The sequence below is a fragment of the Polistes fuscatus genome, unplaced genomic scaffold (assembly GCF_010416935.1).
Source record: "Polistes fuscatus isolate 324 unplaced genomic scaffold, CU_Pfus_HIC Scaffold2, whole genome shotgun sequence".
NCBI classification, from domain to species: Eukaryota; Metazoa; Arthropoda; class Insecta; order Hymenoptera; family Vespidae; genus Polistes; species Polistes fuscatus.
In genome coordinates this window covers 8,828,438-8,842,975 of record NW_025113096.1, presented here as the reverse complement: position 1 = coordinate 8,842,975, position 14,538 = coordinate 8,828,438, and the positions used below count along the sequence as shown (strand labels likewise).

Sequence of the window (14,538 nt, the reverse complement as noted above, 5' to 3'; positions counted from 1 at the left end):
AAAATTCAAAAACTGGAATTAATCAATTTGGCCTATGAACGGTTGATGTAAGAAAACTGTCATAGAAGGAAATTATGTTTTGGAATAATATTTAAAAATACATATAAAGTAATTAAGTTTTTTGTTGAGAAAAAATAATGAATTTCTTTCTGGTCTTCTTACATATAGTATAATATATTTTATTTTACTTTTTCGAATTCCAATATTATTGAGAAACAACCTGTAACAAATAAATAATATAGATTATATAAATAATTCATTATACTTTTTTCATATACATATATATTATATAAAATATGATTTACCACCAAGAGATGGCCACTTTGTCGGTTTTTACTTATCGCTGACTCATTTCCAATCTTGAATTCAATAATGCCTTCTTTACCATTTATTAACTTATGAAAAGTTCTAAAAATAATTTTTAAAATATTGCTTTTTTGTTTTATAATACGCATACATAAAAAAATGTGCATATACTTATTTTATTATACTTACGTATCCGTATTAATTATTTTCAAAATCTTCTGCTTGTTTGTAATATAAATTAATTTCGTAACTGCCTCTATTATAAATGGTACTTCTAATATTAGGTCACCCTATAATAAATATGTCAAAATTTATTAATAAATTTGAAATAAATTCGTTCTATTCTAAATTCGTTCATTTCGTAATAAATTTACTTTTACTTCTTAAAATATTATAATTAGCATTTTTAAAATTACATTGTTTTTATGTAATAGTATAACAAACCTTGTCTTTCTTAAGATCTGGGGATATTCGCAAAATCAAGAGATTATCCGATTCCCTGGTAACAACGACTTCATCTATATGATCATAAGATAACCGATGCTTTAATTTTAATGTTTTTTTCATTTCTAATATATATACTGCTTGTTTAGTTAACAGTAGAATTCTATCTCGTGTTTTGTAACCATGTCGATCATATTTGGTTACTGGGGCTGCATACTTAAATAAAAATATATTTATTATTAATTGAATGTTATTTAATAAAAAAAATATTAATATTTATATTAATTCATACCTCAATTCTTTCATTAATTGATATGATCGAATTAGCAAGGCTTTTTATTAATGTTTTCTGCTCATCATTAAGCCGGTTATATCTAAATCTTGGACCTAAACTTTTTTCATATGACGTTTTTTTATCTTTGAATAGAGTTTCAGCCAGAATCTTTAATTCAAATTGTGTTTTTTCTTTGGGTGTTAAGGCTAATCTATAGTTTCGTGCTTTCCACCTTTTATGTATTAATCTTAGATGTTCTGAAGCCTAATTTATATAATTAATAAATTATATAGTGCTAATATTACTACTTGTTTATGTTTTCATAAAAAATACTTACTTGTTTGCAAGAATAAGGACATGGTGGCCATTGGTTATTTAGAACACCGCCAGGAAGATTTTTGGAAAGCTTAATAAGCCACTGTGATTTTGCCAATTCTATAAAAATCATATTTTCTGGAGTTGGTGGACCAGTTCTTGTAAGATATCCTTTAACAAATCTATTCAAATGGTATAATTTAATATTTATAAGATATATAAATTCCTAAGATAACTCAGTTTTTATTATTTTTTGTTAATTACCTGCATATAGTTTTTATAGCTTGACGTCTTTTTTTTGCTTCACGTTTTGCAAGCCATCTACGAATATATTTCTGTAATACTATTGCAGCTTCTCTTGTTTTTAAATATTGTCGTCTTGTAAGTATACACTTCCATTTTCTTTGAATGATTGTAGCAATATCATGCTTTTTTATTTGAAATGCATCTTCTGTTTCAAATAATGTCTTGGGGAATCTTATAAACAACTTTGTACTAAAATGTGAAAAATATTGAAATTTGCTCATAAAAATATAATACGTTAAATCCAAGTGATTTGATTTTTCTTACTTGCCCATTCTATATTCATCAGCTTCATATCCAAGATAACAGATGAGCGTTTGTACTCCATCTTTGGCTGATCCTTGGTAATGCGGCCAAGTCTCTGGGCAAAGAGACTTATAACGATTCAAAAATTGTGCATATAATTTTCTATAAGCAAAACCAGCACGTCTTACTCGTAAATTTTCCATTAAGCCGAGATATTTAACTTGATGTAATACAATCTTATCATCGAAACGACCTATCAAAACAAACAAATATAATTATAAAGGACATATCTATATACATATACGTACACACATTCCTGTTATTATTATTATTATTATTATTATACATACTAGACATTTTGAAATCATTAGGTTTGATGCATCTGATATAAGAAGGCTCTTTCCCTGTTAATATTTCCATAAGATTATTTAAACTATTCTTAAATTGAGTTATAGCAGTTTCTGGGCGCTTCCTACTAGTTAAATCCTTCAGATTAAATGTAGTCTAAAAATAGATAATTATTTTATACTATATTGAAATAGATTTTTTCGTTTTCTAGAATATAATGCAATATATTTGGAATATATACAAACCTTTGTAATTATATTTTTTGTACGAGACATTACTTCCCGTAAATTTCGAAATAATAAATCATTATTTTTTTCAAGAAATCCACGTACATTATATGTAACTTCTCCAGCATAATGTATTAAACGAAATTCCTATAAAAATAATAACAGATTTTGAATAATTATATTACCTAAAAAAAAATAAACAATTATTCGATTAAAATCTTTATACATCTCGACCCATTATCTTCTGTGTCTTAATGTCTGCTTTTATGTGACTAATGTAATGTGGATGGTTATGTAAATTTTTGTTCAATTTCTCAAGAAAACTTATATCTGTTGGATCGCCAGGACGTAAGCATTCTTCATCCATGAAAGCTATTATTCCTGAAATCATGTCAATAATGGAATAAATAATTCTAAATAAATATGTAGAGAGATATATCAAATATTAAACAGATAATACCTTTATGTGTTTCTTCTATTAAATCACATATGACTTTGTTATTAAAATATTGAATATGTTCCCAAGCAATACCTTCTCTCAAATATTCTTCTTGCTCTGATTTTAAAGTTAGTTGGATAAATAATTGTTGTAGTTTTTCATTGCAAAAATTGATGCAAAATTGCTCAAAACTACAGTAAAAAAAACAATTTTTAAATATAGGATATTATATAATTTTACTTATTAAGTGCAGAGTTATATAGGATATGGAAATTAATTAATCAGTTTTTATCGGTTGTCTGTATACCTGTTTTTTTGAAAAATTTCAAATCCATAAATATCAAGTATTCCCATGACCACATACTGTTTATGACTCATAGGTCGTTGTAAAGATTTATTTAATCTATTGACAAGCCATGTAAATAATCTATCATATATAGCTTTTGCTAATGCATCACGAGCATATATTGCTAATTCTCTATTTAATGGAGAGGTCACAACATCACCTTGTGCATCTATAGTACGATGAGTTAAAGCTTTGGTCAATTCTTGTGTACTGCAACCTAACAACTATTTGGCAAAAATGTGTGATATATTTAATATACTCATAGTAACCATTACATATTTATTCTTATATACTTACAGTACAAATTGCATTGACAGGGCTAAAGGGTACTATTTTAGCGATTTCATTTTCTTCTGTAAAACCAATGTTTCCTAGATGCAAGACAGATGCAACTATGGAAAATAAGCAATTTTGTTCTTCATCCGTCATTTCAATAGTCTGTAAAGCATTTACTACCTCATGGTATTGATTGGTATCATTGATAGTATCTACCGAACCCTCTGCCTATGTTTTGGTAATAAAATGGAATATTATGCGAGCGTGAAAATAACAAATAAATTATTTTAAATATAAGTACGCATAATAAAATTAACATACCCCATTACTTAAATAAACGTAAGTATCCAAATCACGTTTGAGAAAAAGTTTACTAAGAGTTTCTTCGTCAGCTCCAGCCAAAAGTTGATAAAATATATGAAAATTACGTTCACCTGGAAATTGATGTACCACACGTGATTTCTCCAATAGATAATTTAAAATATTTCCACCAATTGGATCTCCCTAAAATTCGTTAACATTTTTCGATAACTTCTCCATAATTCTTTTTAGTATTTTTTTTTAAATTATGTTTAAAAACATTTTTTTCGACATACATGACTGTTAAACTGCATATCCATATATTTGCCAAAACGTGACGAATTATCGTTACGATTGGTTTTTGCATTACCAAATGCTTCAAGTACTGGATTACTACCGATTAATTTCCTATTTACTTCTTCAACTTCCTTTTTATGTCTAGTCGAAGCTGCTATAAATTCTAATATTTTTTTCGATGCTTCTGTTTTCCCAGAGCCAGATTCACCTATATTATAAATTATGAATTTAATATTTAAAATTATATATATAGAATAATAATATTCATATTATTTCACAAATTATTTAAAATTGCAAAAATAAAATAATTTATACACGATACCGGAAATAAGGATGCATTGATCATTATTCTCTTGAACGAGAGATTGATAAGCAGTATCAGCTAACGCAAAACTGAAATTAAATAATATTGAAGATTATACTGATAAATAATTTTGTACATTATATTTAATTAAAATTATTCTTACATATGAGGTGGGGCTTCAAAAAAATGCCTTTTATGATAGAATTGTATAGTGTCGATATTATAAATAGGAAGATTTTTATAAGGATTGATAGAAATCAATACTTGTCCGATGTACGTCTGAAAATGCATTACAAAAAAATAAATGAATTAATTTTAAAACAAAATTTCTTAATTTTTCATTTTTTCAAATTTAATTTAAATTAAAAATGTTTGTTTTTTTAATTTACAACCACCGATATATGGTAAAATGAAAAGAGAGTAAATGAATATTTACGAGAAACTTACATAGATAAGATCTTCCTTAAATCTTTTGCGAAGATTATCAATAAATGCAGATTCACTTTGAAAATCCTCGAGAAGAATAAAATCTTGAAGACCAACACGATCACGTTCATGTAATCCTCGTTCCATATTTTTCGATAATAACCAATATGTTGTAGACATGGCTGGTTTTTTACTATTAATTGATGTACTCATTGTGCCTTTTTTCCTAATAAAACATATTATTTGTCTATGAAAACAAAAAAATTTCAACAATTTAATTAATTCAAAAAAAAGTTCGAACACTTGAATGTAATATAATAAATACTATGATAAAATTGAAAACAATATAAATTAGAGCTTATGAAATAATTATATTTAAATATATATATATATATATATTAAAAATAATTTATATACCACACAATAGTTATTTAATTTTTTTTACAAAGAATATATATTAAATTGATCTATTGAAGCGTATGAGCTTCTATTCGACCTCGTGAAATTAGCAGCGATAATGTTACCGATTAGATACCGTTACAACTAAAAGAATACTCCGATACTGTTAATAGCATTTTTGTAAAAATCGATTAGATAATATCGTTATATCAACAATATTTCGTATCAATATATCAAACAGTTGACACGTTTGAAAACACAAATTTCATTATTTTTATATATTTGTTTACTCATATACTTAATAATAAATAAATTAAAAATATTATAAAAAGAAATATTAAAATAAAGACAACAATGCTAAATTTTGGATAAGAAATTTCGTTCATTCGCTCGTCACTCTTTATCGCAATAAAGTTTCGATTAATTACAGTATACACAATTTAATGTAAGTAATTTCTTGAATGCCACATATACAGTACAAATGTAAATTATTAGTGCTTTGTATAGTTGGCAATTGTCATACGTACTGTGTATGTGCGTTATTGCACTAACGTAAGTTAACATTGGCTTCGGATAGATAAGATAGAGGAATACGTGGAGGTGCGGCCGCTCACCTCTTAAAAGTGAATTTCGATCGATATTTGTCAACTTTATTTAATAATCGGTTTCATATTACTTTGATATTGACCTGAGTTTAATCAAAACGTTTTCAAACATTACTTGTTTAATAACAATATTTATAAAGAAAATCATCGAGACGTTACATACGAAATTTTTAACAAAAATTTATCAAAAACACTTTGCAGTAATTACCTTTCTTTAATTCACCAGTTTAAATTTGTTTGTCAGTCTATTGTTGAATTCTAACAAACCTTCTTAATATGATAATCCTCACTGATCGAAATACTCATAACCGTTTTCTTAAGATTAACTTCTTGACTACAACAATGGTACGATGTACATTTTTATTTCATTGTCAGACTTATCTCATCCCCTCTCTCTTGTCGCTCTTCAATTTTTTAACCCTGGTAACAAGAGTCGTTGAATTATTTTTCTTTTTTTTCTTTTCTTTTCTTCTTTTTTTACATTATCCGTACATACCGTCGTAAACAACAGTGCTAATTTCTTCATGATTCATTTATTGTTAAATCGATTCTTCGACGCGCTAGCTTTGCGTAACTCGTACAAAAGATAATTTCAATTTCGAGACGATTTGAATTGTGTTTGAGTATCGATCGATCTCAATAAGATCGAAATTACGATTATCGAAAGTAATGATTATTTTTTCGAGCTTTCTCGTTTGAATAAACCATCTATTCAAATTTATATTTTGTCGTCATTCGTGACGATACTTTTATTCTTTATGAAATATTTAACAAATTAGTTGTAACTTCCTATATTATCGTCAAAATAATATTACATATTTTTTTTTTCATGCAAGTTTAAGTTAGATTAAAAAATTATCAGAAATCGTAAATTACTTCGTGATACAGTTAATTGGCGAGACGTAACACTCGTACCTTAAAATTTTTTTTTTTCTTTTATAAAAAAAATACTATGATAAATGTTTTTAAAATTGTAGATAATAATGCATTACGATAAGGTTAGAGTTTTTTTATTTAAGTGTTTCATGATTTTTTTTCTCCGGATATTATTGACCACAGGCAACGAGGGTATATATATCGAAAGATTTACGAACTATAAATTAATGCAAATTATCTAAAGATAGTCTCCTTTTTAATTTTTTTAGCATATGATACCGAAGATGTAGATTTATCCAAATGTAAACTTACACAGCTTGGAACGGAATATCGAGGTTCGAAGATGGTAACCAGTAGTAATGTTCGTTGTCAATATTGGCAAACAGATCAGCCACTTCATAAGGTTATTTTATATTTGAATTTATTAATAACTCTTAATTATCGACGTATGAATATGACATGTTATCATGTATATATTATTCATGATCGTTACATTACTATAATCGATCTTTGATCAATACTGTAGTAGTTAATAACATGAATGAATATTATGTAAACAATGTTTAATAATATCTTAAATATTTATTTTATTATACTATCTTATTCAACAGTCAATATACAAAAAATACGATGAAAATATTCAAATAAAATTAGTGAAGAAATATGTTGGTCAAAACTCATCTTATATATTTAATCAATATTAATTATTATTTTTATGTCGATTTAATATTTATGATTAGGTTGATCCTAATATAACGGATGCAGACTTCCCCGAGAAATCTATGAAAGCTGCGAAAAATTATTGTCGTAATCCTACTAATGATCCACGAGGTCCTTGGTGTTATACATTAGATCCTACTCTTATAGACGATGAATGTGATATACCTCTTTGCAATTTTAGCGGTAAGTAGAATAGCAAAATTAATAATCACAATTTTAATACATTTTTTAATACAATACGATTGTTGAATGTTTATAAGTGTTTTGGTATGATTTTGTAATTTTTATAACAACAATTATAAATATTAATACACGTATTTTCATTTAGTGTGTTAGTACAAAATAATACAGAAATAGTAGCGGGAAAACCAAAAATTTTGAACGTACTTAACTGATACATCATTTTAAAATAACCATAATGGTTTACTTTTAATAGTTATAGAAAATAATCTACATAATAAAATAACTTATGTAACAAAAGTAATTAGTACAAAAAAATGTCTGTTCTTTGTTTATCTTTATATATATATATATATAATATTATGTGGTTGTTGTATTTATTTCATTATGGTCTAATTGTAAGATTGCAGAATTTCTGGTATAGGAGCTGAGTATGCTGGAGATCGTAAAGTTAGTTTTTCAGGTAAAAAATGTAAATCATGGACAGAACGATACAAAGTTTCCAATGAAAAGGTATAATTATAATAAATTCATATCATATACAAATTACTATATATAAGATTAATAATATATTTTTTAGAGTCCAGCATTTGCCAGTAAAAATTTTCCAGATGCATCATTGAAAAAGGCTAATCGTTTTTGTAGAAATCCTGATGATAATATTGGTGGTCCATGGTGTTACATACGTGACGAAACTTATGAAACAATTGAAAAAGAATATTGTGATATTCCATTTTGCGATGACAGGGGTATAATCACTTATTATTGAAAATTACAGATAGTTAATATAGACATCATTATATAATACTATTTAATAAAATTGAATTGTATTTTAGATTGTTTAGTACATCTCAGAAATGCATCAAGATATTCAATTGTAACAACTCTAAACTTTACTTTCACAACCATTCAATTTTGGATTAAATTATGGAATCCAAATGATGAATATAATGTATGCGATAGCATATATATATATATATATAAAGTAATAGGTGCATTTTATTGTTGGAACTTATTTGTATAATTATTGTTTAGGGAGAATTTAAAATTTTATTAAGTGTTCTTCCAATTCCTACATTCGCAAGTAAAATTGCTGAAGATTGGCATGCAGGTGTTGAGTTAATGTTCTCAAATTTTGGTTCTGGTCAAACATATCCTAATGCTGATGTTTGTATATAATCTTTGTTGTATTATAATATTAAATATATAAGTCAGAGTATTTTGTATAGATAGATGATTTTGAAGATACACCAAGTATTTTACTCGGTACAAAATGGACTGGTATATGGATTACATGGGCAGGAGGTTTCATATCAATAGGAATAAGTGGATCATCTAAGCCCCTCTTTATGGGGGAATATAAAAAGAAAAATACTATCTCAGACCTTTTCTCCGATTACTTGTTATATTATGGAATCATGGGTACAAATGTACTTTGGAGTTCAGAATTTTGTCAGATTGGTACGTTGATTACAATGTTAAAATCAAAATTGAAATATTCAAAAGGTACTATTTTCATTATATATTTGTAGATTGTGAAATTCATATAACTATTGGAATGGAATTTACAAAAGTTTGGCCAATGCAAAAAACTAATAATACTTATGATATTCAGTTTAATGTGCGAGCAAATCGCAATATTGCTATACAAATTTATCAAAATCCTGTTAATGTTTACCCATGTTTTACTGTAAGTAATTACTCTTATATATAAAATATTGTTAAGTAAACATCATATATTAACAATCAGGGGATATACATGTTTTAGATAATTATAGATAATGTTACGTCATTAATATATCAGAAAAGTAAATTGTCAATGAAACAATATTTGAAGCAAGTTTCAAGTAAAGGATTATTAAATATTTGGATATGGAAACAATTTTCTATTAGGTAGTAATACTTTTAATAATGAAAGTAAAATTAATCAAATTAATAATTTCTTTTATTAATATAGTATTTTAGGTTCACATTTACGGTTATTTTATCAACAAACATATGGCGATGAAGAATTATTATACGTGAATCATGATCTTTTTAATACGTTAAGATGGTTCAGTGTAGGAACTGAGTATAATTTAGCTTATTGGACACTTTTTTGCATACCAGATGGTTTCGTATATTTTATTAAATTTAAATTTAAAATTTATTTGAAATTCTTATTATATTTAAGAATCGTATACATTTTGGCAGAAACACATGCAGTAGAAGACCCATGGCCACCCAACTGTATATCTGATCTTATGGATTATGCTTATAAAGGTGATCAGTGGTTTAGTGCAAGTGATGTACCTTGTATACCATGGATTTCAAAAGAAGTACGGGATATATATATACATATGTATATATAACTATGTTATTTATATAATATCTACTCCATTATTTATGACAATATAAAGTCCATGACTTATGACTACATTATGGTAGATACCAAAAGAAGAAAAAATTGACAATAAATTTATTGATGGTTATGTTTTAAAAGCATTGAATAAATGCAGAAATCCTAGTCGCAGTCCAGAAGGTCCTTATTGTTATATAATGACTGATCCATATTCTTCAAGCATTTCAAAGCAGTATTGTTCAATACGAAAATGTCTATCTTCGGGTAATTATATTTTGGAATTGCTAACAGTAATATAATATAGTTCATTTTTTTTTATTGGCATTTATAATCTCTTTATTTAATAGAATGTAAGATGGCTGGTACTGCAAATGATTATATAGGATCTTTATCAACAACACGTTCGAATAGAACTTGTGCTAAATGGATAGCTGATTACGAGCTTGTAGAAACGAAAGTATACGTACAAGATACACCTGAGACTACTACACAGGATCTTTTTCAATATCCAAGACGTTATATGACACAACAAGAATTACTTTTGAAAATGGATCCGCGAAGAAAACCTCAACTTATCAAAGTTGTAAGGCAAAAAGATTCAATTAATCGAACATTGTTCAATGAAACTTTGTATCCAGAACATAGTGCAAAAAAGGCTAGTAATTATTGTAGAAATCCATCTCGTAGTATTGCTGGTACATGGTGTTATACAACGGATCCTCTGGTACCACAAGATCTCTGTGATGTTAGAGATTGCAAAATGCTAGGTAGAGTAGTAAAAATAAAAAATAATTTAGGAAAAGAATACTATTCTATATTTTGAAAGTGTATTTTTTCTATCATTATTATCATTTCTTTAGAAGAATGTATATTTCTTGTCCATGGACATGGTATCGGTAGACGTCTATATATTTTTCCTGAATATCGTTCTGAGGGTCTACATTTTTCTCTGAAAGCTTGGGAACCTGATCAATTGGATTCTATTACAATTGTTTTTACTGCAGATGATGGTCTTAAATCACGATATATTCTTAAAATTGGAGCTTTGAATAACGAGAAGATACTTTTATATTATCAGTCTGAAAACGAAGGTAATTTTTTAATTTTTTATTGAAATTATATTCAGAGTTCTTCACAATTTAAAAATTGATCTAAACGTTTAAATATTATTTCTATTATTTACATTACATGAAATTTATTTAGCTATTAACTTAGTTAAGAAGAAAACATTACCGCATCTATTATATTTTGGAAAATGGAGCAATTTTGTTATTCGTATACCACGAGGAAGTGTTTTACTTTATTATGAAGGATCATCAAATCCTTTATTTGAATGGACACATCCAGAACCATCCAAAGTATTTTTGCCTGTTTATTATTATTATAATAGTGAACAAAAACATGCTGTAGGCGTTGCTTTTGATTGCAATTCTAGTTGGTATATTTCTTAATATTTGTATTACATTAATTAATTTATTATTACTGTACTGATTGTTATTGTTTTGAAGGATGTCAAATAGAAAAAACAGAAACGAATGAATTTACAAGAATATTACCATTTTCAATATGGGATAAAAAAAAAGTAACAAATATCAATACATTAACGCTTATGATACGTGCTAAAGGCATTGTTACAATTCCATTATTTTTGTTTCCTGCAACACCAAAGTAAGAATAAGAATAAAATTTATTGTTATTTTTGGAACAATGACTGATTATCTTTTATAACTATATGTTATTATATAGTTATCACTCTTTATCTCTTTTTGAATCTGGGCCATGGATATTCTTTCAAGAGAATAATTATCCCATCGTCAAAATATTTCATAAGCAATTAATTTCAAGACCATTATTTACAACAAATTCATGGACAAATATAACTATAAGGTAAATTATACAAATAAATTAAATTCTCAAACATCTTAATTTCATTTTATTTATAATTATAGATGGTTTTATAATATTATTGAATTATTATGTAATGATACATTGGTATTTCATTATGAACATAGCATCCCTCTGCTTTTTTATTTTTTTTCACTCACTGTTAATAACGATGGATGGGCTATTTGGTCAGCAAATTGCATTCCAGCTGGTATACATTATTTTATATTGTATAAATATGTAATATAAAATAAGAAAAAAAAAGTGAATCATTTATTTTAAACTAAATATAGATATAGATGGATCTGCTATTGATGGTAGCTGGTCTGAATGGGGTCCATGGTCATGTAGTGCTAGTTGTGATGGTGGTGTTGGAACAAGAACACGTTTATGCAATTCTCCGGAGCCTAATATTAGAGGAGAACCATGTATTGGTCCTAGTAGTATGACAGGGCGATGTAATTTGATTAAATGTGGAGATTTAACAGAGGGTATTTTAAAATATTTATAGAAACTATAATATATAATGTTTATATTTTAATATATTAAATATATCATGTATAAATATTTGTTTATATAGATAGTATTATGTTAATACAAAGACGAATTAGAAGAAACCATACTTCTTTAGTTGTTAAAGAATATGGAGCTATTGTAATTCAATCTGATTATGATATTATTCAATTAATATCAAATATATCTATAGATCCTGAGATACAATGGTCGCATAATGGAATATTTATTAAAGAAAATGATAGAATTAAGATAAAAAAATTTAATGTTGGTATGTTTATTTTTTGTGGAATATACAGTAGGTATTGATAAATTGAAATATTATGAATATATTATTTCAGTAATAAATAGAGCTCTACTGATTGATTCTGGTGTTTATACAATTACTTTACATAGAATTGATCAGTCATATCTGGTATTGAAAATTGTTGCTTTAGCTGTTATACCAAGTACAGAAAGTATTACTATACGTGAAACTTTGCCTTTATCTGTAATTTGTAATTGCCTTATTTTGGGTTATGTGTATTCTGATCTCAAAATATCTTGGAAAATAAATGAAAATATTTGGAAAGATTATGGCATTACATTACCTATTGCTGTAAATATCGATTATATCAAGGCAATAAATAAATCACACCAAGGAATGTGGAAATGCATTGTAGAACAAAGTGATTTAAATTTTAAATGGATAACTAATATAATTGTTATTAAAGGTAAAAATGTAGTATCTGAACTTGCTTATCTAAAATAATGAAATAAGTTGAGGCACTGTAATTACATTTAAGATGAAATGTTAAAGTTATTGGTTCACCAAATTGGCGCACTTACTTAATGGAAGATAAGTTGACCAGTCCAATATTTGGTTGGATGCCAAGTGAAAATGTTGTTGCTATTTCAGCATTAATAATCTTTTTAATATTAATTGGTTGTATAATTATAGGTTCAATCTTTTTAATAAGGCAAGTGTAATTTTTTAAATATAACCATCACAATAATAACATTTCATACGTAATAATAATTTAATGTTAATATTATACACACAGGCTTCAGGAAAGTCGAAAGATCAAAGTTCAAGCCAGAAAAACGAACAATAGAAATCATTATAAACAGCTCCCAACTAAGAACAATCAAGAATAATACACTTTCTCATTTATTTAGAATTTTAATCATTTATCATCATTCTATTTACATATTCATAAATAAGAAAATTTAATCTTAGAGCGAATGAAATGTTAAAGAAACAACCAAATATGTATCTGGTAAAAATGAAGTTCTAAAGTATCGATTAGTCCAATTCCAGGACACTGTGTAGTTATTCATTGAATGAATAATGAATGACGTTGTCAAGGTATTCGATACACCTAAGAATACGAGTGAGAATTTCACAGCACACGCTCTTCGATAATTTCGCCGTCATTTCCACTACCGATCTACCTGTATCCCCTTTATTTCTTTCTATTTCTTTTTTTCTCTCATACTCCTTATTGCCCCACTCTTTCTTTCTTTCTTTCTCTCTTTCTCTCTCTTTCTTTTCTCTCTCTCTCTCTCTCTCTTACGGCACATTCTCTCTTCGCGCACGTGTCTATCTTCCTTGCATGTATACGAAAACGTGTTCGTCGGCCTCTGGTACATATCCTGATTACTAATTTACGAAGCCGTGGACTACTTCCACGCTTGGTATGACACCGAATTCCATATTCCAGTCTAATGGAGAGTTGAGACGACCAAACCTGATGATCCTTAGAATCCATGATTCGTGCAAGAAGCTGTACTATCATATCATTGATAGAACACTACTAATTGCACTTGTTTCCTACTCTATACATTAAGGATTCTATTATACACGATTTAGATCTACTTTCTAATCTCTTTTCCGACATCTTTTTAATGACAAGGTTTTCTAAGGTCGATTAATTTATTACTTGTATAGCTTATTAATTAAGAAGATCAATTCGTGCGTATATAAAATTTAATACACGGAAACACTTCAATTATTTGAATAATTTTAACGAATAAAATTAATTTTTGCTATTTTATTTTAAAAATATTATTTAAATTATTTAAAAAGTATCATATTTTTTTGTTAATTGTAAATAAAATGAATGATGATGAGATCAATCGGATCTAGATTATTAATTTTATCTAGAAAATCTAATGTTTAAGTATTGA

The 14,538-nt window shown here is 26.9% G+C and overlaps 2 protein-coding genes across 2 annotated transcripts; one reads left to right on the top strand and one right to left on the bottom strand.

Moving 5' to 3' along the window:
• Nucleotides 1–158: 158 nt before the first annotated feature.
• Nucleotides 159–13,279, bottom strand: LOC122516549 (unconventional myosin IC). Its single transcript, XM_043634446.1, has 20 exons — nucleotides 13,198–13,279; nucleotides 4,873–5,077; nucleotides 4,589–4,704; nucleotides 4,444–4,514; nucleotides 4,121–4,329; nucleotides 3,846–4,028; nucleotides 3,546–3,752; nucleotides 3,210–3,472; nucleotides 2,924–3,093; nucleotides 2,690–2,844; nucleotides 2,482–2,610; nucleotides 2,239–2,392; nucleotides 1,910–2,141; nucleotides 1,604–1,834; nucleotides 1,362–1,521; nucleotides 1,043–1,288; nucleotides 751–966; nucleotides 496–596; nucleotides 306–408; nucleotides 159–220 (listed from the first exon to the last, which is right to left on the bottom strand). Exons 2-20 carry the CDS (start codon nucleotides 5,062–5,064, stop codon nucleotides 206–208), a joined length of 3,153 nt encoding a protein of 1,050 aa, XP_043490381.1. The 5' UTR covers nucleotides 5,065–5,077; nucleotides 13,198–13,279; the 3' UTR covers nucleotides 159–205.
• LOC122517208 lies at nucleotides 7,060–13,338 on the top strand. The gene is made up of 21 exons (XM_043635644.1): nucleotides 7,060–7,134; nucleotides 7,472–7,634; nucleotides 8,035–8,144; nucleotides 8,212–8,380; nucleotides 8,468–8,583; nucleotides 8,667–8,798; nucleotides 8,861–9,092; nucleotides 9,164–9,321; nucleotides 9,400–9,524; nucleotides 9,589–9,979; nucleotides 10,059–10,236; nucleotides 10,320–10,739; nucleotides 10,833–11,063; nucleotides 11,176–11,406; nucleotides 11,481–11,640; nucleotides 11,719–11,859; nucleotides 11,985–12,067; nucleotides 12,150–12,347; nucleotides 12,437–12,640; nucleotides 12,711–13,109; nucleotides 13,169–13,338. The coding sequence occupies exons 1-21, from the start codon at nucleotides 7,075–7,077 to the stop codon at nucleotides 13,336–13,338; spliced, it is 4,071 nt and encodes a 1,356-aa protein (XP_043491579.1). The 5' UTR covers nucleotides 7,060–7,074.
• The last annotated feature ends 1,200 nt before the right edge of the window (nucleotides 13,339–14,538 follow it).